The sequence below is a fragment of the Delphinapterus leucas genome, chromosome 6 (assembly GCF_059928025.1).
Source record: "Delphinapterus leucas isolate spDelLeu-1000000601 "Yukka" chromosome 6, BTC_Dleu_Yukka2, whole genome shotgun sequence".
In the NCBI taxonomy this organism is placed as follows: Eukaryota; Metazoa; Chordata; class Mammalia; order Artiodactyla; family Monodontidae; genus Delphinapterus; species Delphinapterus leucas.
The window spans coordinates 17,560,261-17,580,987 of NC_143134.1; the positions used below are offsets into that span (position 1 = coordinate 17,560,261).

General features: G+C 41.6%; 1 protein-coding gene across 7 annotated transcripts in view; it reads left to right on the top strand.

Moving 5' to 3' along the window:
- Positions 1-20,727, top strand: part of INTS9 (integrator complex subunit 9) — a 109,301-nt gene that overhangs the window by 34,391 nt on the left and 54,183 nt on the right. For 4 of the 7 annotated variants that reach the window (XM_089912753.1, XM_022594959.2, XM_030761892.2 and 1 more), the window contains exons 3-6: positions 4,749-4,809; positions 8,524-8,586; positions 12,307-12,446; positions 14,424-14,510. In XM_089912753.1, the coding sequence (XP_089768879.1) occupies positions 4,749-4,809; positions 8,524-8,586; positions 12,307-12,446; positions 14,424-14,510 (351 nt within the window). The other 3 variants (XM_089912754.1, XM_089912755.1, XM_089912756.1) reach the window with 2 other exon arrangements.

The following is a 20,727-nucleotide window of genomic DNA, read 5'->3' on the forward strand; positions in this document are numbered from 1 at the left end:
TGCACACCACAACGAAGAGTAGCCCCCGCTTGCCGCAAGTAGGGAAAGCCCACGTGCGGCAGCAAAGACCCAACACAGCCAAAAATAAATAAATTTTAAAAAATAAAATAAAAGATAAATGCTCAGGGCCTCAATAACCATCCAGACAATAACTTACAAATGTGTATTTTTAGTTAAGTTCCACATGTGAGTTCCACATTCATAATCATAAATCCAAAATGCCTACTCGGTTTCTCTCCTCGGATGTGCCTTTGAAAGCACTTCAGAACTCACCATACCCCAAACTGAGTTTATGATTAGACTTGGTCCAGAAGAGGAGAGTACACCCTCCCAGACCTGGTTTCCCCCCATGCTGCCCTATCTTAGGGAATGGCACCCTGTTATAAAAGCCAGAGAGCTGGGAGTTCACTTAGATGCCCCCTTCCTCGCTTCCCACATCCAACCTTTCATTAAGCATTGTCATTTTTACCTTCTAGATAGCTCTAGAATCCAGTTACTTCTCTTAAGTGCTACTGTGGTAGTCATCATCCTCTTTTACAGGCATTACTGGTAAAGCTTCCTAACCAGTTCCTTCAATTCTGTTCTTGCCCCTGTCTGAATCCAGAGTCTTCTTTTTGTGTAACTTTTTCTTTTGAAATTGCTTCAGATTTACAGAAAAGTTGCAAGAATAGTTACAGACAATTCCCAGTTACTCTTACCAGTTACTAACATTTTATCACATTTGCTTTATCACTGCCTCTTTATATTACATATGCATGTAGTTTTTTCTGACCCATTTGAAAGATAGACACCGTGCTCCTTTGCCACCTAAATACTTACGTGCCTGTCTTATAAGAAGAAGGACATTCTCTTACATAACCACAGTACAATAAAGAAAATCAGTTAGCATCGATACTATACAAGTATCTGAGCTGTGTACCTTATTTACATTTCCAAAGTTATACCAGTTCATATTTCACTGTAATGCCTTTTATAGCAAAAAAGAAAAATAACTTACTGGTCTAGGATCCAATCCAGATCACACATTGCATTTTGTCACGTCTTTAATCTCCTTTAATCTGGAAGAGTTTCAGTCTCTATGTCTTTCATGACCTTGCCATTTTTAGGAGTGCAGGCCAATTATTTTATATAACATCTTTCAGTATAGGTTTGTCTCACGTTTCCTCATAATTAGGTTGGGGTTACTATTTTCGGTAGGAATACCACACAAATGATGGTACGTGTTATCAGAAGGCACTTGATGTCAATTTTCTCCAAAATCACCTTTTAGAAATACAGATCTAATCTCATCTTTCACCTGTTTAAGACCTTTCAGTGGTTTTTCCATTGCTTTTAAATTTATTTATTTATTATTTTTGGCTGCGTTGGGTCTTCGTTGCTGTGTGCGGGCTTTCTCTAGTTGCGGCGAGCAGGGGCTACTCTTCTTTGTGGTGTGCGGGCTTCTCATTGCGGTGGCTTCTCTTGTTGCAGAGCACGGGCTCTAGGCGGGCGGGCTTCAGTAGTTGTGGCATGCGGGCTCAGTAGTTGTGGCACACAGGCTTAGTTGCTCCGCGTCATATGGGATCTTCCAAGACCAGGGCTCAAACCCGTGTTCCCTGCATTGGCAGGCAGATTCTTAACCACTGTGCCACCAGGGAAGTCCCCTCCATTGCTGTTAGGATAAATGCCAAGTCAGTCTTGGTACATTAGGCTTTATGCCTCTCTTCTAGTATCTTGCTCTTTCTTTTCTTTCAGTTTCAAAGAAGTCTTATCTCCTGCCTGGGAGCAGTCACACAGATTGTTCCTTCAGCCAGGAAGCCTCTTCACCCCTCCCTGAACCCACCTTCCCTTAGCCTATTTAGCAGGAGTTCCTCTCTCAGATCATTTATGACTCCAGTTTCTATATGGGAAGGACAGAGAGAAGGCATTTTAGTTGGTTGAGGGGGAGGGTATATATAGGACCCTCCTTGAAATTTCATTTGGATAACCTTTTTTTTTTTTTAAGATATCCATGCCAAAGCCTGGTGATAATGGTTGGAGGAAAGTCCTGGGCCTTGTAGCTGTCTTCTTTCTTTATTCCCTCCAGACCTTGCCCCTTGACACAGTTTCCCCTTGACTCTGCTACCATCCAGATGTCAGCTCGTTCTTCAGAGACTCAAGGAAGTCTTGATGCTGCCTAGACGAGTCCCTTGTTAGGAGACTTTGTGGTGCCTTGTGCGCTGTGTGCTGCCTCATCATTCGTAACAGCTTGTTCTCTGTGTGATTACTTGATCTGTCTGTCTTCCCTAACCCCTCAGGAGGACAGGCGCGTTTTGCTCATGGTCGTATCACCAGCAGCTGAGTGCTCGACACATAAATCAAGATTCATTAATGAATGAGTGAAGATGAATACCTTATCCTCCTTCAGTACTTCACCAAATGATGAGGTTGTTTCCTGTCCCTCTTTCTGGAAAATCGCCCTCTGTCTTCACCTCGTAACTCCTGTTCCCTCTCAAATTTTGTAATCATTAGGAACAAAGTAATAAATCTCTTCCTCTTTGGTAGCTTAAAGTTTGCTAACTCTTCATGGTTTAGTCATTAACTTGTTGGTCCTCAGTAACAAAATATTTTCATCTCTGTAGTCAGCATCCATTTGCCATCTGATGACGCATTTGTGTGCCCCTTTATCATTGGCACTGTTGCTATAACATGGTCTTGCTCTCCTTTGAGCACTCAGTACCATCTACTAGCAATTTCTTAAATCCAGAATAACTACAGATATTTCATAGAAGGCTTTGATGTTATAAAAAAATGTTTAGCAAGAGTTAAAGCCACAATACCTTAAATTTTTACTTAAAAAAAATTTTTTTTATAAGCAGTGTACCATTTCTTCTTTTGTTTTTTAATTTTGCTACACCAGGTCTTAGTTGTGGCACGCGGGATCTTTTTTTTTCAGTTTTAGCATGCAGGCTGTTAGTTGCAGCATGCGGGATCTAGTTCCCTGACCAGATCCCCTGGGCCCCCTACATTGGGAGTGCAGAGTCTTAACCGCTGGACCACCAGGGAAGTCCCATAAGCAGTGTACCATTTCTAATCACTTGTTGAGGACAAAACTAATTGAATCAGTCATCTGTAATTTGGAGGTTGACTTGTGTGTGTCTGATGGAGAACAGACAGGATGCATGTCCTTTGATCCAGTTCTCTTTGCAAAGGGAAGTGGATATTTACAACTTCTTTTAGAGAGTTAGTGTGCATGAAATGAGAACAGTATTCGGATTGTCTCGTCATTACACTTTTATTAGAATGCTTGGTTTTTTAATCTGGTCTGGTAGTAAATAATATTTTTTAAGAAGTAAGAAGTCTATAAGTGAAGGTATATATGTGACTGAAATGAGATGGGAATTAAACAGCTAATGGTAATAGAGTATTTTTCTGGGAAAGCTTCCAGAGTTTTAAAAAAAAGTTTTTCAGGTATAATGTATGCCAACCAAACTTGATTCTCCTAGTAGTAATTTTCATTCTCAAGAATGAGATCCAAAAATTCTCACTTTTTGATTAATAAAGGGAAAATGTAAACAGAGAATCTAGGCAAGGGGTATGCGGGACATCATTGTACTTACATTCTTACAGCTTTTCTATGAGCTAGTAATTATGTCAAAATTAAAAGTTACCCCTTAAATTCTCACTTTTTTTCTAAAATTAGATACATGTATATTTTATTCAGGTTTTTAATCTTTCCTAGAAGATTGACAAATATTCACATATCTATGTTTCAATTTGACTTTCGTACCTACCACCTAATTACAAAGTCAGAATTTGATAAACTTATTTTAGAGAGAGGATCCAGTGCTATACGTTAACTTGGTTTCTGATTATAGAGTCTTTTAGTCCCACGCCCATACTTTGCCTTTAATTTTTACTTCACAGACTAATTTTGTGTTGAAGTGCTAAATCCTTTTGCCATCCAACTTGTACTTCTGTGTGCTTTTCTTCATATATCACCTTGATCGTTAAGTTTTTCTTTTTACCAGCATTTTTTTTTTTCTCCTGAGTTATTTGCATTTTCAACCTCCAGTTTTGGTCAACCAATAGCACACAGTTAAATCCTGAGCTTACCAGAGTGAATGATTTCTGATTCAGACTTCTTTAATGTAATGTATATGTGAAATTAACCTCACCTTCTAGAAATTACTCACTTAGGTGTGTATTTCATAACGCTTAGGAAAACTAGCTTCATTTTCCAGAATTGGAAACTCAAGCCGCGGGTAACAAGTTGACCAATTCATTTATAAGCAATGAATCCAGAAGGTGGACTCAAGCAGAATTCAGGTTTTTATTTGTGGTGAATTCTGGCTGGTAGGCAGCTTAAGTGCTCTTGTCAGACACCTGACCCCTCTGAGTCTGTTTTGTCATCCACAATATAATGGTCCCATTCGGCCTTCCCCTCAGGCTTGTTGTCAAACACAAGCAAGGTGAAGTCGGGGCCAGTGATGGGAAAACTGTACAATGCTCTAGTGTCTCATCATTCTTTTTTCTCTTTATTATTCTGCATAGCATTCTTTTAATTTTCCCAATTTAGCGCAAAACTATTTGGCTTTTTAATGTTCTACTGCCACTAATTCTTAAGCTTGATACCACATGGTTATTTTTCATCTTTTTGATTAGTATTTTGGGTAGGCATTGCTGCCAGTAATTTCAAACTGTTTTTCACTTTATGGAGCCAGTACAGTCACCGTGAAATCACTGAGGATTATAATCTATTTAGGATAATTTAATCTTTTGTTTTGCAGTCCCAGGCTGTCTAATCTTCCTGGCTGGTCCCTGAAGGATGGAAATGCTTTCTTGGACAAGGTAATGATTAGCTGAAGCGTATCTACACCCACTGGAAAGCCATCTTGTCATACCGGAGCTGCCCGATAATAATGTGACTGATGGGCTCATTTTTTCCCCTGTGTCTTCTCCCTGAAAAATCCCATGTAAAGTCTTCAGTACTTGGTAATTATTGTTTTTAAGAGCCTTTTAAGGAGTCTCAGTGTTCAGGTACAGATCCAGTTTTCTCATGTGTAAAATCTAAGAACTTCTGCTGCAAATACATTTTACCACCACAAAAAGAAAACTATTATTTTTAGAATTGCAGTGAGAGTTTCAGTGGTGATGCTTATTAGAGAATTCCATCTAGCTCGTTTTTTCTTTTTTTTCTTTTTTTTAAAGATTTTCTTTTGATGTGGACCATCCCCAAAGTCTCTATTGAATTTGTTACAATACTGCCTTTTCTTGGTTTTTTGGCCCCGAGGCATGCGGGATCCCAGCTCCCTGACCAGGGACCGAACCGAATCGCACGCCGCCCCCCATCAGAAGGTGAAGTCCCAACCACTGGACCACGAGGGAAGTCCCTAGCTCATTTCATTTTGAGGCTGTACTGACTCTCCACCTGTAAGGAGTGAACTTTTTTTTTTTTTTTTAATATCTTTAAAATCCCCCCAGACATTGTGAGTTTTAAACTGCTCTGTCAGGGGTCAAATCAGCTAGGGCTTTGTAAAAAGTCTGAGTCTTATTCTTTGGGTGATGAGAGGCCACCAAGGGTTGCAGCGGGCAGTGTCTTCCTCTGCTCAGACCGCTTTGGCTGCCATGTGGAGAACAGACTGAGGAGCTGAGTGTTTAACTGCCGGGCAGTGTGCTCTTGGGGGAGTGGGAGGGAAGCATGTTTTCAGGTAAATATGAACAAAGGGCCTTCCAGACTGTGATCTGTGATCCTGGTAGCCTGGAGTGGACACTCCTATAGGTTGTGAGAAAACAACATAGTTCTAGGAATCTAGGATTTGGGGTCCTATTATGACTTTAATCACTAACTAGGCCTAAAGTAAATGACTCAAATTACTTTTTTTTTTCAAGGCTATTAAATTTTTAACATTAGATTATCTTCACAATAATTCCTTCCTCAGATCAGTTTTTAGGCATTTAACGTATACGTAACAGACCAGAGATACAAAAAAAATGTTAAAACTATAATCTAGTCAAATTTTCTCCTGAAAAAAATCAGAGGGTAAAGGAAGATTAAAAACTGTCAAGCTTATCCATGCCATTCTTAGGCCTCCAAATCATTCTTCCTCTCCCCAGTTTCAGAATTGAAAGACTGAATAAGTGTAAGGATCCTTAAAATGATTCATCTGAATTGAATAAGGCATTTCCTTCTTGTAATTGGTATTGTTAAATAAAGAGGTGCTCTTTTTACAGAATTAACTCCTGTCCCTACACCCCAACCTCGAGTGCAAGCCAAATGCATGATTTGAAACCAGATTTCCCTCATAGCTAACTGTAAAAATTATGTGACAATCAAGAATCTGTGCACCTGATGAAATTTCCGCCTAACTCTCTGCTGGCTGTAAATCATTGTTCCCTGAGAAAGGCTCAGAAGCATCCCATTACCTGTGCATTGTGAGCAAAATGACTTGCATGTCTGTGTGGGAGCATTTCATTAGGAGGGAGTGGTGAATAAAATAGAGTAACATTGTAAGTGCGTGGAATGGCAAATATGCTGCTCCAGGCCAGGAAGGATGAGAGCCTCAGAGGAGGCTCTGTCATGTGAGGTACACATACCCTGGTACATGGCAATATGGCGAAGAAGATTACATAGTCAATTTAAGGCCAGGCAGCGCTTATATATTTCCCATGATTTGTCTTTAATCATTTTTAACCTCATCCTAAGGGAGCTGGGAGTCTTCTTCCATTAAACATAATTGCTCATTTGTTTTTAGCTGGCAGGTACATTGTAATTAAGAATGGTTTTCAGGGCTTCCCTGGTGGCATAGTGGTTGAGAGTCCGCCTGCCGATGCAGGGGACACGGGTTCGTGCCCCGGTCTGGGAGGATCCCACATGCCGCGGAGCGGCTGGGCCCGTGAGCCATGGCCGCTGAGCCTGCGCGTCCGGAGCCTGTGCTCCGCAACGGGAGAGACCACAACAGTGAGAGGCCCGCGTACTGCAGAGAAAAGGAAAAGGAAAGAAAAAAAAAAAAAGAATGGTTTTCAGTCTCCTTTTGGTTCAGCGCTCTACTGGTTAAATGGTACTCGTATAAGGAGAGGAACCAGAGTTTACAGTGGAAGGCAAGGGGAGGAAATATTCTATCAAGGTTCTGATAGGAGACTTGTAAAATTCAAAAGGAAAATAACATACAGTTAATACCTTATTTTCAGGTAAAGATTGAGAGTAAAATCATTCAGACTCCAGTATATAAATATAGGTACATATATATGAATATATAGAAATTTATGTTTGGTGACTAATGAAAACACAATGGAACAAAGTTCTAACAGTATTTTTCTCTTTCCAGAAAGAGGAAACTGTCAACCAAAATCTATCTTTTAGTGGTTTCATTATAGAGTCATAGATAGCTTTAACTTTGGAGCAAAAACTCCTGCATAGAGTTCAGTATAAAGTGTCATCAAGGGAAGGCAGCAACTCTGGTGGCCTCCTGGGAGCATTGTAGCAGACTCTGTTGGTGGCCCACTCCTGTCTCTTCAGTGTCCTATGTCATAAATCCAGCTGCCAATACCTGTATGCCTTTGCCTGACAGTTTTTTCCTAAACCTGCCCCAAATGCACGAGTTGCTATATAAATATCCCAGGTCCCTTGCCCCTGAGTGGAATAACTCCCAGGTATATGTTTGATACTGTTTCTTAGAGTTTCCCCATGGGAGTGACTCCCTGTTGCCCACAGTGGTATGTAGCTCTGTAACATATTCGTTATCGGTCACCTGCTTTTCCCTTTATTTATCACTTGCCCTTCCTCCTGCTGGGTTTTTTGTTGTTTGTTTGTTTTTAGCACCTCCCTTATAAGCTTTCACACACCCTTTCTCAGGATCTGTTTGTGAAAGAATCCAAAGTAAGACAGGCACATTAAATACTGTAGGTCACAGGCAGAGTGGGAGCTGCACTAAATTCTCTCTCTTTATAAGTACACTTTTTTCTTTTGAATGGTGGTGGTGGTGGTTTAACCCCTACCCTGTACTCTTCATCTCCCTCCTTATTTGCCCCTCAAACCTTGGTAGGAGGAGAAAGGGGCTCTAAATCATTTGTCTATGCCCTGGACTCCTAACCTAATTGCAGAACAAAATCGCTGGAGGTGCTTGTTATAAACACAGGTTCCATGGCCTCATCCTTAGTTTCTCATCCCTTAGATCTTAGGTAGGGCCTAGGAATCTACTTCCATCAGTGTTCCAGATCATTCTGGTATTGCTGGCATGGTCCATCTAACAGTTATTTGGAAAGCTTTGGGTCATGAGTTATGGAAGCAGCATGTGTCCACACATGGCTTCCTTGAAGAGGCATCAAGAAATGTGCATTCAAGTCCTGAGTCAGCCACCAGCCAGCATTTTTTTAATCCTAAATAAAACATTTAGCCTCCCTGAGCTTAAACAATGAACAGTTGGCCTAAATAAGCTTCCAGCTTCCCTCCAACTCCAGCAATCTGTGATATTTCATGGAAAGTTTGGTTTGGGGATGAAATTTCTTTGGCGCTGTATCTATTGGATATTACTTCCTAGAATTTTTTCTTTTCATGTCTTTTAGGAGCTAAAGGAGTGCTCAGGTCATGTATTTGTGGATTCTGTGCCTGAATTCTGCCTACCAGAGGTAAGGTTAAAGTGAATCTTGTTGTAGAAACAAAGCATATCTTATCATCTCTCAAACTGAAATCAGGAAATAATTTTCAGGGGCTTAGCTTCCTATTTTCAAATTGAAATGGATCTGTTATTCTAGGCACTTTGTTTTACAGCTAAAATATCATTTCGGAGCTTTTTATATTGTCTGTAAATCACTGAAGTCACTCTCTTCTTCCCGTCCCTAGCTTTTTCTATAACCCACATTGACAGACACTGGAGCATAGTTTTGAGCAAGGTAAAGAAATATCTCAAGCCTTTTAATTTTGTAATTACAGTCATCCCTCGGTATCTGCGGGGGATTGGTTCCAGGAGCCCCTGTGGATACCAAAATCCACGGATACTCAAGCACTTTATATAAAATGATGGAGTGCAATGAATAGAGGTTTCACAGCCACAGATACAGAAGGCCGACTGGATAATGCCTGTGTCTTAGGTTAGCCATACTTTTTCTAGTCTTGGGTAATTGGGAGTTGCTGTTATCTAGCCAGCATAGTAAACTGTAAAAATTCTTGCTGACTTGAAATGACATATGGAATATTGCTTGAAATTCATGGATTCTGAACTGAGTCATGGATATCTGTTGCTTACATATTATCATCACAGTGAGACTTGTTATAAGTGTTTGAGTCCAGTTTCATTGTTTTAAAGGAAACAAAGATCAGTTTGCATTAGCCTTAAAGGAAACTAATCTCAGCTGACAGACCTAATCCCCAGAGTGGCCTAGATGGAGTTCTCAGCTCACAGATGAAGTATAGGGAAGCCAGTAGCCAGTCCAGGGTTCCTGAGGAAATCAATAAGAAGCTACCATTCTATTCTTTCCGTGTGCCCAGGGGATGTCAGTGCCTGTCGAAAATACTTTCACATTTCAGTGCCAGAGAAAAAAGAAATTGGGAGTGCTGTGTCCCTTATTTTTGTCCTTTCTTCCTCTCTCTCTTTCCATTTCTACAACTTCCTTTGATATCCTTTAGATAAACTTTTTTTTTTCTCTCTTTGAAGTAGGTGATGTGCCCTTTTAGGACACCAGAGTGAAAGAGAGGAAGAAAAACAAAGAAGGACGTGGTAATTGAAATTGGCAAATAAGGGAGAGTTTGAGGTAAACTAGTAGGAACAAGTGTGAAAGTAGACAGTTATTGAGAATCCTGAGCTCTCCCTAACTGCTAATAAAATCTTTTTTGTGATCTTCATTTGTCATTTAGGAGTTGGTGGGGCAGTTCCCCATCTGTTCAAAGATTCCTAATCGTAGGTGCTACATTTATTGTCAGTTTACTGCCTGTGGCACTGACTGGTGCAGCCTTCAGCTTGTGGCCCTCAGTGGAGGATACCTGGCTTGGAGTTCTGGTGACTTTCTGACTTGCTCCATCAACTACTAAGCTTTGAAATTAAACAGTCACCGTCTCACAGTTCACCTTTGCCAAGCTAAAGCAGCACTGTTATATTTAGGGTTCTAAAGCCATATAGGTTTTTTCAACTAGTGTCATAATTTGTGGTTTATGACAAGTTATTAGTAGTCACTATTCTAAGGGAAACCAGGGCATTGTATGATCAGGAGAAAATATGAGAGTTGTTGAATTAGGAGAGAGGGACTTACTACACTGTCCAATCTTGGCTGACTTGTGGCTGAGCCAGGCAGAACTGAAGTCCCAGTCCTCATGGAATTTATAATCTAGTGCAGCTACCTTAAATATCTTTGTATTCCCCCAAAGTCTACACTGTAGACTGTGCATAAAGTCTAGGACAGTATAGTAAGCAACCAATAAATTATGATTGTTTTGACCCAATTCATGGTCTGTAGAACCCAAGTGTCTGTATATAAAAGTTTAAAATTAAAATAGTCTTTATGGGATTTCACTGAGTGAAAGTATGCAAGTAAACATATAGATGTGAATATATAAACATAGTTTGGGTGTTAAATTTATTTCTCAGGGGAAAAATTTTTATGTAGGCACTCTTGATATATATACAAGCAGAAAATATATATATATATATTTTTTCTCCCCAGCTGTCCTCACCAAATTTCTTATCATTCTAGACTCTATGGGTTGATTCTTAAATAGTAAAGAGAAATTTCAAATATTCCTACCCAGTTTCTGTATAGGTAGAAAGAAGGTAGGGATGCTTTTGGGTTTTACTGTTGCTTCAACTCTTCTTCCCTTGTTTTCTTCTGGACGTATCACTCTGCTGCTATGTCTTAATCTTCTCATTTGTTTAAAAATGCTTCTAGAGAGTTGGTGGGGAATAGGACCAGCAGGATGTCCCATGACCCTTTGTTATGTGAGGATATTGTCTTGGAAGTGCAGTACACAGCATGGAGTTAAGTTATGTCCTTAGACATTTTATTCACACAGATTGCCATTGCCCCAGCGGTGAGCAGCTTCTGACCTCTAATCTCCACGCTGTCCTCAGGAGGTGATTATGCCTTGGCGGGTTTATTAAATCAACTTACTTTACACATAAAGTCACCACCCAGAAGATACCCACAGCCAAAATGGTATACTGTCTCTGTTATTTGCAAAGAGGGCACAGACATCTTTGTTACTTCTACTCCGTGGGGGACATAGTAGCTCTGTGACCCATTCTGCTAACTAAAACTCTTTCTTGAGTTACCCCATGCTGTCCGTACTGTACCATACAGTTTCCACGGGGTAAGTTCCGTGAGGGAGAGCTCAGAGACTAAGATGATATCTCTGAACCGCTGCATCTCACTTTTCTCCACAGAGGGTGCTGCTTATAACGATGCAGTCCTCCAACAACAGTGCGCCAAGGCCTGTTATGTCCTGGCTACCACAGCGGGGAGGGGACAGAGCTGAGTCACACAGGATTCTTGAGCTCAGAGACATTCAGTTTTGGGGGGACAAAATGATAACTTTGAGCTGCCTGCCTTTGTACAGAATAATAACTGCCACGAGAGGGATATTCATAAAGTGCCTTGACAGTTCAGAGGAAGAAGTGGTTTCTTTCGTCTGGGCAAATAAGGAAGGCTTAGTGGGAGAAGAGAATTGAGCCTTAAAAGGCAGGTAGGACTTAAATTTATGGAAAAAAAGTTCCCTTCTACTAAAAGAGTTTTCATAAAAATTTACCAAACATGGGTAGCATTTTTTTCTCACCTGCCAACCTGTCTTTTCCCTTTTCACATGACCTTAATAATGGAGTGAAGGGTAGAGCGGGGGTTGTGATTAGGGTAGAACACAAGAGTATAACCTCCTCTTATGCCTCTGCCACTACGTTTGCGGGGGGCTCTATACCCAACACTAGCGGTCAGAAGTTACTCCAAAAACAGTTGCCTCCCGCATTTGACTTCTGAAGAGCTGGTTTCCGTGTGCCTCTCCCTCACGGCTGATACTGTGCTGTCGGCTCCGTGTTACCTCGTTCCCCCTGCCAGGCAGCAGCTGCTGAAGTGTCCTGTTGTCGTTCATCCTCACACGTCTGACTCGCAGAACTCTGTTTTAGTAAAATCAGAGCACCTCTGGCGGGCGGGCTGCACATCTCATCCGTAGCCATCCTGTCCTGCCGCGTAATGTCAACATTAGGAAATATCCTAAAATGAGAGAATAGAAGTGTTGCAGGAAAGCCATCATTATTCTGTAGTACCAAAGCCGCTCCTCTGCATTCTGGCAACATCATATTTCAGTCCCATCACTTTGATCTATGTGCCCCGCACAGTTATCTATCATTCCCTCCCCTTTCTTTTCAGACCGAGCTAATAGATCTGTCTACGGTAGATGTGATCCTCATCTCTAACTATCACTGCATGATGGCTCTGCCCTACATCACTGAGCACACGGGGTTCACAGGCACGGTCTATGCCACAGAGCCCTCCGTTCAGATCGGCAGGTGAGAGCATTTCTTCTTGTGCCATTAGAGAGTGGCTGGCGAGCTCCTCCCTTCAGTGGTGACTGTTAATAGAGTGTTGTGCGAGGTGGGATTGTTATTTCCCTCTGAGCAGCTGACCCAGAGAACAGGCACGAATAGACAACTCTCCAGATAAAACAAATGTTCTTTGGAGTTGCCTAGAGACTGATGCTGCGAGTAATGGTCGTTAGTCTTTTTTAGAAAAACGGGAACAGGGAGTTTGCAGAGACAGCTCCTCTGTGCAAATGATACTAATTAGGGGAAGTATCGTTCAGTAGGATGCCCCCAGGATGCAGTGCAGAGAGCTTCGGGAGAGAAAGGAGCACAGCATATTTAAGAAAAGAGGAAGAAATTTTACTACTTTGCTTTCAAAATTTCCCCCCTCTTATGGTTTAGTGCAGACTATAAATGGGGACGGCTTGTAGAAAACAGGGTAATTAGGTGGTTACGTTGTCTGTACTGTTGACATAGTGAAACTCGGGACTGTATGGAATAAAAACCTCAGAGCCTTTCTTTGACTCTGAGAATGCTGTGCTGTCTCTTCCCCTGCCCCTCCCAAGCCTCCATGGGACAGATGGTTGTTTCAAGTAACCATAGCATCATTTAGTGAGAAGAAAATTACCCCAGAAGAAAAGAATTGTGTTGAAGCAAACAAAGAAGTATGGTATAAGGTAATACTGTCAAGACCCGAAATATGGGATCTAAGTGCTTTGGGTTCTAGAATCTGACTGAAGTCCAATACGATGGAATTACCAGAAATGAAACAAAATATGTCCTTGTTTTTGTGTCAAACCATATTACCTGCGGTGTGTACAGAAAAACATGAAGGATCTGAGGAAGAGACACTGTAGGAAAGTAAAGTACTCAAGGTGATTTAACAGTTTTGGTGAGAGGACAAGCTGAAAACATTAGATTCTAGTCTGAAAAAGTTAAAGCCTGAGGATGGACATACCAGACAGTTCTCCAGAAAGCTACAGCCAGAACAATAATGAGCCTGGATCCCGGATCTTAGAATGCTGGAACTGGTACTGCTCCTTCAAGATGAAAGACAATTTAAAAAAAAAAAAAAACAGATGAAAGACGATGATAGTGTTAGGAATAAGTAAATAAGTGGAAATGAAGTTGTTCGGCATTCAAATGCTAATAAATTTATGGCTTGCCATGTCTGTGTGTTTATTGGGAGAGGATTTAAGTCAATGTGGAACATCTGTACTGGATTATGTAGGGGATTCAAGATGTTGAAAGTCTATTTCTAGCTTTTTGGTCGTCCCCTAGCCATCCAGGGCCCCATCAGTGCTCTGTTCCCATGTATTCCTCAGAGCATGGGATCATCGATCCAGTTGAGTGAGGCATCTTTTAGATTCCCTCAGCTGTGATTCTGTGGTGATCCAGCTTGTGATCTGCAGAGCCTGTCCTCTGGCAGGTCCTTGAGTTAGAGTTTTAGGATTAGGCCTTCGAGTCTTCTTCCATGTGGAATTTTGTTAATTCCTAAAATGTATGTGAAGAAAACTTATTTTACCAGTTTAAAATGTCCATTTAATATTGTCACTAAAAAAAATCCTACCCCCACCTCTGCTACCACCAAAATCAGGTACTTCATGCTCATTTAACTGTTTGTCCTTTTGCGTTTTTAATTACCTAAATAAATAAAGGCAGAGGTCTTAAGAGTGTGAGTTAAACCATAGGCTTATATATTTCATTGTTTAGAGACAAGAAGCACACCAGGCTTATGAATTAAATCATTTACATTCAGAATTTTTAACGTGAAAATTCAACGCAAAGGCTAGGTTTTTGTTCAACTTTATGTAAAATGGTGCCCACGTTTATGTGCAGCAGAGAGAGGAAAGACGACTGGGGAGGGCAGGCAGGCAAGCCCGCTTCTCTTGGCTACAGTGTTAAGAGTGCCATGTTTTTCTGATTCCTTTTTGAGTGTTCATCGCTTTCTTTGTTTAAACTCAGGCTTCTCATGGAAGAGTTGGTGAACTTCATTGAACGCGTGCCCAAGGCTCAGTCTGCCTCCTTGTGGAAGAACAAGGATATTCAGCGGTAAGCAGCAGGCCGTCTACCCACCATGGCAGTAGAGCTGGGGGCTTTGCAGAACAGTCTCAAATGTTACCGTATTTTCTGCTCAAACGTTTATGCTGTTAGAATTAAGATTCCCCTTTCGCTGTGTTATGGAAGGGTTGTGTTTGATTCAACCGTTGTATTTGAGAGGCAGCCATACCATATGCAAGGTAGTATGCTAGGTCTGGGAGGTGTTTTTTTTTGCAGTACTCGGGCCTCTCACTGTTGTGGCCTCTCCCGTTGTGGAGCACAGGCTCCGGACGCGCAGGCTCAGTGGCCATGGCTCACGGGCCCAGCCGCTCCGCAGCATGTGGGATCTTCCCGGACCGGGGCACGAACCCGTGTCCCCTGCATCGGCAGGCGGACTCTCAACCACTGCACCACCAGGGAAGCCCTGGGAGTTTTTAAAAATAAGTACAACAGTTGGCTGTCTCTATGAGGTGCTGAGGGGTTAATGGGAAATCGGACAATTAAACAGCTAAATTACCATCTTGGGTGGCATGTGTTATAAGAGATGCCTGGTCACAATGCTGTAGGCACTCAGAAAATGAAGAACTTTCTCTGCTTAGGGAACTGAGGAGGACATTCCTTAGGAGATGACAATTAAGGTGGGTCTCAGAGGAAGGAAAGGACTTTTCCTGATAGAAAGGGTCGTAAAGTGGGGTCCAGGCACAGCACCGTAGGATATAGTATATTAGGGAACAGTGAGAAGTTCAGGGTGGGTTAGAATTAGCTGAGTAAAGAGGTGAAAGGCAAAACCAGACAGGGACATTGGAGCAAGATAATGAAGCGTCTGCTGTGTCAAGATGGAACTTTTTATTATTGAGAGCGGGAAGCCCATCAGGGGAGGTTGACAAGGCGGTGAATGACGTGATCGCATATTTTTTTAGGGGAAGTAACCCTGGAAGCATAAGAGAGGATGGATGGGGGTGCAGAGATGGGGGCGGGAAGCCCAGCGGCAGGGCTGATTCACAAACCCAGGCAAGAGAACACAGGCCTGGGCTAAGACTGTAGGTGATGAGGTGAAGTAAGTAGAAATGCAGTAGGGGAGGCGGGAGGCAGCTTGATTCTACTTCCACTCTCATATTTGATCGGCAGCAGAGGACACGAGTCAGCCCTAACATACTGCAGTTGGTCCAGCCCTGCCAACTGCTGCCCTCACCTCCCGGCACCGCAGCCCCAGCCATCCAGGCCTGGCGTCCAGAGTCTGGAGTAAAAGCCCGTCTGTGACTTCTTAGGTCACGTGCGTTCCTTACACTCCTACCCAAGCCCACTCTTCTCCAGCTACCTCGCCACTGGGTTCTCTTTCCCTCTAGGTCCGTGATTTGTTTGCCATCTACTTAACTAAACTTTAGAATGTCTTGGCTTTTGTGACATTCTTTCTACAAGGATATGAATATGTAGCTAGGAGAATATGCTGTGGTTTTTATACTGTAACTGTCTCAGAGTTTGAGCACGTGAGTCTCCTCCTTTATGCATTCCTTTTTGTACGTGTTATTTATTTTATTTAACTTATGTAGCACTTGTTATGTGCCAGACACTCTTCTCAGTGCTTTATTTAATTCACTTAGTTCTTTAACGTTATCATTTTACAGAAGAGAAAACAGTCACAGAGAGGTTAAGTAAGTTATTCAAGGTCAGCCAACTAGTGGGCAGTAGGATTTGGATTCAAACCCAGGCAGCTGGGCTAGTCTGGTTCCAGAGTCCGGGCCCTTAACGCCTGTGCTGGGCTGCTTCTCAGCCACATACAGGCTTCTCACGGGCATGTGAGCCCCCTCTCATGTGAGGGGAGAAGTAACATAACTGTGCACATTTTCTCCTGTGTTTTATGGATCTTCTTGTTTCTCTGTTTCCTTGACTGGGGATATGGTGTCTGTCTGGCTTCTCATTAGGAAACGCCTTCTGGACACGCACTTGTCTGAGTCTTCTCTGTACACATGGATGGCTTCCTTGATCTGTCCACCCACCCACTTGGTACAGGTCCCCTCCTGTCCTCGTTGTGCGTGCTTATTCTCAGCTCCCTTCCTCCTGCCCACTGCATGCCTCCTTCCCCTTTTCTCCCTCTCCCACGTGCCCACTGGCCCACATTCAACTCACTTCTCTCCATCTCCCTCCTTAGAAACCTGAGGACTTTGTTTTCTTTCCCTGTGGAACACGTACATCTTGGCTTCCCTCACTTCCTCCTTTTAAATTTATACCCTTAAATATTCTGCCACAAATAATTTTGGCACACCAGAAATGATGTTCAAAGGTCACTGTTTCCTGAATCCCAAACCCTGAGCTAAGTCTTAAGGAAGTCCAAGTCCTTATCTTGCCTTTTTTTTCCTGTGACCTTGGGCAGAGTCCTTGGCAGTTTTCTTTGCTTCCCATTCTTTGTAAAATACAAGATAACTGGCTCACCAGAAAAAGGGCCATCATATATTAGGGAAAAAGGTGAGTTGAACTTGAAGGAGCAGAGGACTAGGGAGGGGGCCAGAAAGTTATTTCCTAAGGTGCTTAGGAAATCGCCCTTTTTTAACAAAGGTGCTAGTTGAAATAAAACCTTGAATTTGGGGCTTCCCTGGTGGCGCGGTGTTTGGGAGTCCGCCTGCCAATGCAGGGGACGCGGGTTCGTGCCCCGGTCCGGGAAGATCCCACATGCCGCGGAGCGGCTGGGCCCGTGAGCCATGGCCGCTGAGCCTGCGCGTCCGGAGCCTGTGCCCCGCAACGGGAGAGACCACAACAGTGAGAGGCCCGCGTACCGCAAAAAAAAAACCCAAAAAAACCTTGAATTTGCTGTCTCGCCACCAGGTGGGCAAAAATCAGAAGTTGTTGAGAGCTAACTTGGTAGAGAAGAAGTTGGGCCAGTCGGAGACTGTATTTCATTACTTCATGCATCCTGACCATAGTTCTGATCCTGGTCAAGCATTTTGTTTTGGCTTTTGAGTGTGAGATGAGCCATAGTTACTGACAGACAAAGAGAAGAGTCAAATTATTGGAACGATTGTGCTGAGGTGTTAGACAAACCAAGAAAGCTGTGTCCTGTTTTTCTCTTGGAGAAACTCAGCATAAATATTAGAAGTGGTAGGAAAATTTGAGGAGCTATTTTTTAATTGACATCAGATAAGAGAATTCTTTTGAAATATTCACCTAGAATTTAATCTTGGGCCAGAATACTAAAAGTGCTGCATTTGAACATTTATGCTGAAGGATTTACACCACTTTAAAAGTCCCCTCCGTCATGAGCTAGTTGATATCAAGTGTCCCAAGATGCTGTGACATACTGTATTGAGAAGCACTGGGGTTTTTTGTTTGTGTTTTTGTTTGTTTGTTTTTGCCGTCTAGTACAGTGACTAAGTGATGTGGGCTTTGTCTTCTATTTATTTATTTATTTATTTTTTAATTCCTGCACTCTCCTTGTCCAGTTCCTATAAAATAGGGGTCACAAACTCAGATGCCTCCAGGGGTGAGGAAGGGGTTTATAGGTAAGTACAGGAGTGAGGTGGGCTGCCAGGAATTGTGGACCAGTGACCACACCTCTCTAAAAGGGCAGCTGACACACGGCTTCAGCAGACTTTTGGCGGTATGGGAAAGTGAGCGCATCACTGCCAAATCTTCCCTTTTACTTTTTTTTTTTTTAAAAAGAAGCTCTAAATCTGGATGTTTTAAATGTGATTTTTTTTTTCATCTTTAAAAAATGTTGGCTCTCACATTAAAGTAAAATTCTGTATGATCCAAGCAAAACACCTCCATGAGTTGGATTTGAGCCCCCAGGTTTTGACTTATACTTAAACGTTTACAGGCAGTCTCTTGGTTAAATGTCAAGAATTAATGCATCTTAGTAGCTTAAGAATAAGACCAACTAAAAAAAAAAAGAATTAAAATCCTTCAGATTCATTGGTTTCTGACAAACTCCTTTAAATCACAGGAAGTTAGTTTGAATTAGCATTTGATTTAGTATTAGTATGTTTACCAAAAAAAAAAAACCCATTACTCTTGCTTTTTGGCAGCTGCCTCACTCCCTGTCTCAGTCGACACTGCTCCCTGAGATTTATTAAGAAGTTAGCCATCCTTCTTCCTCATTTTGACGTTGTAGCTTATACTTCTTGAAAAAGAGATTTTTGAAGGGTAGGAAAAGGAGAATCCCTTACAAATTTTCGAGCCTCTGACATTCCCATACGCACTTCAAAATTTAGGTTTTTAATGGGAAAATTTAAAGCACAATATTCCACTGAAGAAACTTACCCAGTCTCTAGTATTTTTAATATAAGGGCAGCATTTTTTGTATAAGACTAGAAATTTACAATTATAATTAAGAATAAATCATTACAGGGTATTGTCATAATCCTCTGACAAGCATTAAGGAGTTAGGCATTAATATGTTCCTGGCTGAAGTGTTATGGCAGTTTTCAGTACTCAGAGCTTAAAATGTGGGTTTATATCTTTCAGAAGACATAAAATTTTTTTAAAAAGCATATTGTACTTGAAGTTCCTCTGCTCTGACACTCCTTGGGTATTTATAGAGGAATTTATCAGGTCTAACTATGTAGTAGGAAGAAAATTAAAGCTACGGGCTTGGAGGTCAAATAGACTGGTGTTTGAGTTCCTTCCAGATCTGCTTCTTAGCTGCAGAAGTTTATTTCTTCTAGGTTCTGTTTCCTCGTTTATAAAATAGAAATAATATTAGCAACTTCACAAGGTTGTTGTCAGGACTAAATGAGAAATACAAGTAAAGTCCTTAAAACAGTGCCAGGCACACAATAGGTGCTCAGTAAACACCAACAACCTTTCTCCCTTTAATGATACACTTGGTTCACATAACCCCCTTTCAGTAACCAGCACATGTCTGCCTTCCACAGCCTTATTTATCTTTCAGTGCTACCTTTCCTGATGAGAGCAAAGTAGTATAGTAGAAGGAAGATTGTTTTCCTAATCCCACTGTTGCCTCTAGTTAGCAGTGTCATTCAGATTCTGGGACTCAGTCTTCTTTTCTGTAAAATAGCGGAATTGACTTAAACTATCTCTAAGTTCGCTTACGTTATAGTTTTTAAAGATGCCCTTAAGCAGGTGCTCAGAGAGTGGCAGTACTTTGATGGAGTCGTCACAGCTTTGCAGTTCTTCAGCTTTGCACTTCCAGAAACTTAATCATTTCATTTCACTCAGAGTTGATTAGCCTCTGAAGACTGGTTTGGGCTAACTAAACTCCCAGGATACTGACTGAGAAACAAAAATCCCATTTAATTACTTTATCCTGAGATATCTGTGTAGCTCCAGAACTAGGGTGGTTCATCTGTCTAGGACTCTCTGTTCTGGGCAGCAAGTCCACTTAAAGAGATCAAATTATAGGTAAGAGGTTTTTGATGAGCATAAAATTAAAGCAGAGATGGTTTAGCCCCTCTCAAGAATTGTTTCTATCATGCTTCGGTAGCCTGAGCAATTGCCATTGTATTTTTGAGAGAGAAATTGATCTAAAACAAAAAAACAGGGATTATAATCTGGTTTCAGTTTAGTATTGAGAAGTGCTTGATCTTCAGGCTTTACTTTTGGTAAATTCCATAAAGATCACTCTGCTAACCCATCTCCACCCCACCCCACTTACATGTATAGTAAGCACACTTCACTGTAATGAGAGGAAAGAAACTTTACTGCTTCTTGTATTCTTTGTATTCTGCTCTTATATTTATTTTGTTCAGTCATTCACTCATCAGACACTTAGAAAAAGCCCAACCAGTGTTTTATTTATAAGCTTTTAAGTGGTCCCTGTGGACCTAAAAGTCCTGCTCTTTTAAGAAAACACATGATGTTGTGCTGGTAGGATGGAAGAAGAGACAGCAGAGCTCTGGCATGATGTCAAGCCCTGGGAAAAAAGTTTATTAAGCACTCAAGTGTGATAAGAACAAAACAAAAAAATGAAATCTTTTAGAAAGTACTTATTAAGCATTTAGACTCTGAGAACTTGACTTTGATAAATTGGAAAGCCAGAAAAAACAGAACTAGTTCCCATTGGGTTTCCTTATCCGACTTATCCTTAATCAGCCAATAATCCTAATGGCTTTGAATGGCTCTGTAAATGCCTCTTTAATTATGGCCTCAAGCATAAGGAGAGTTTTAGGGAAAGCTGAGTTAGACAAGATGTTAGGAGATAGAAGGAAGTAATGAGGAAGTGACTAAATATTTCAAAAGAGTAAAAAAGGTGTTAGCGAAAGAAATTTGGGGGTAT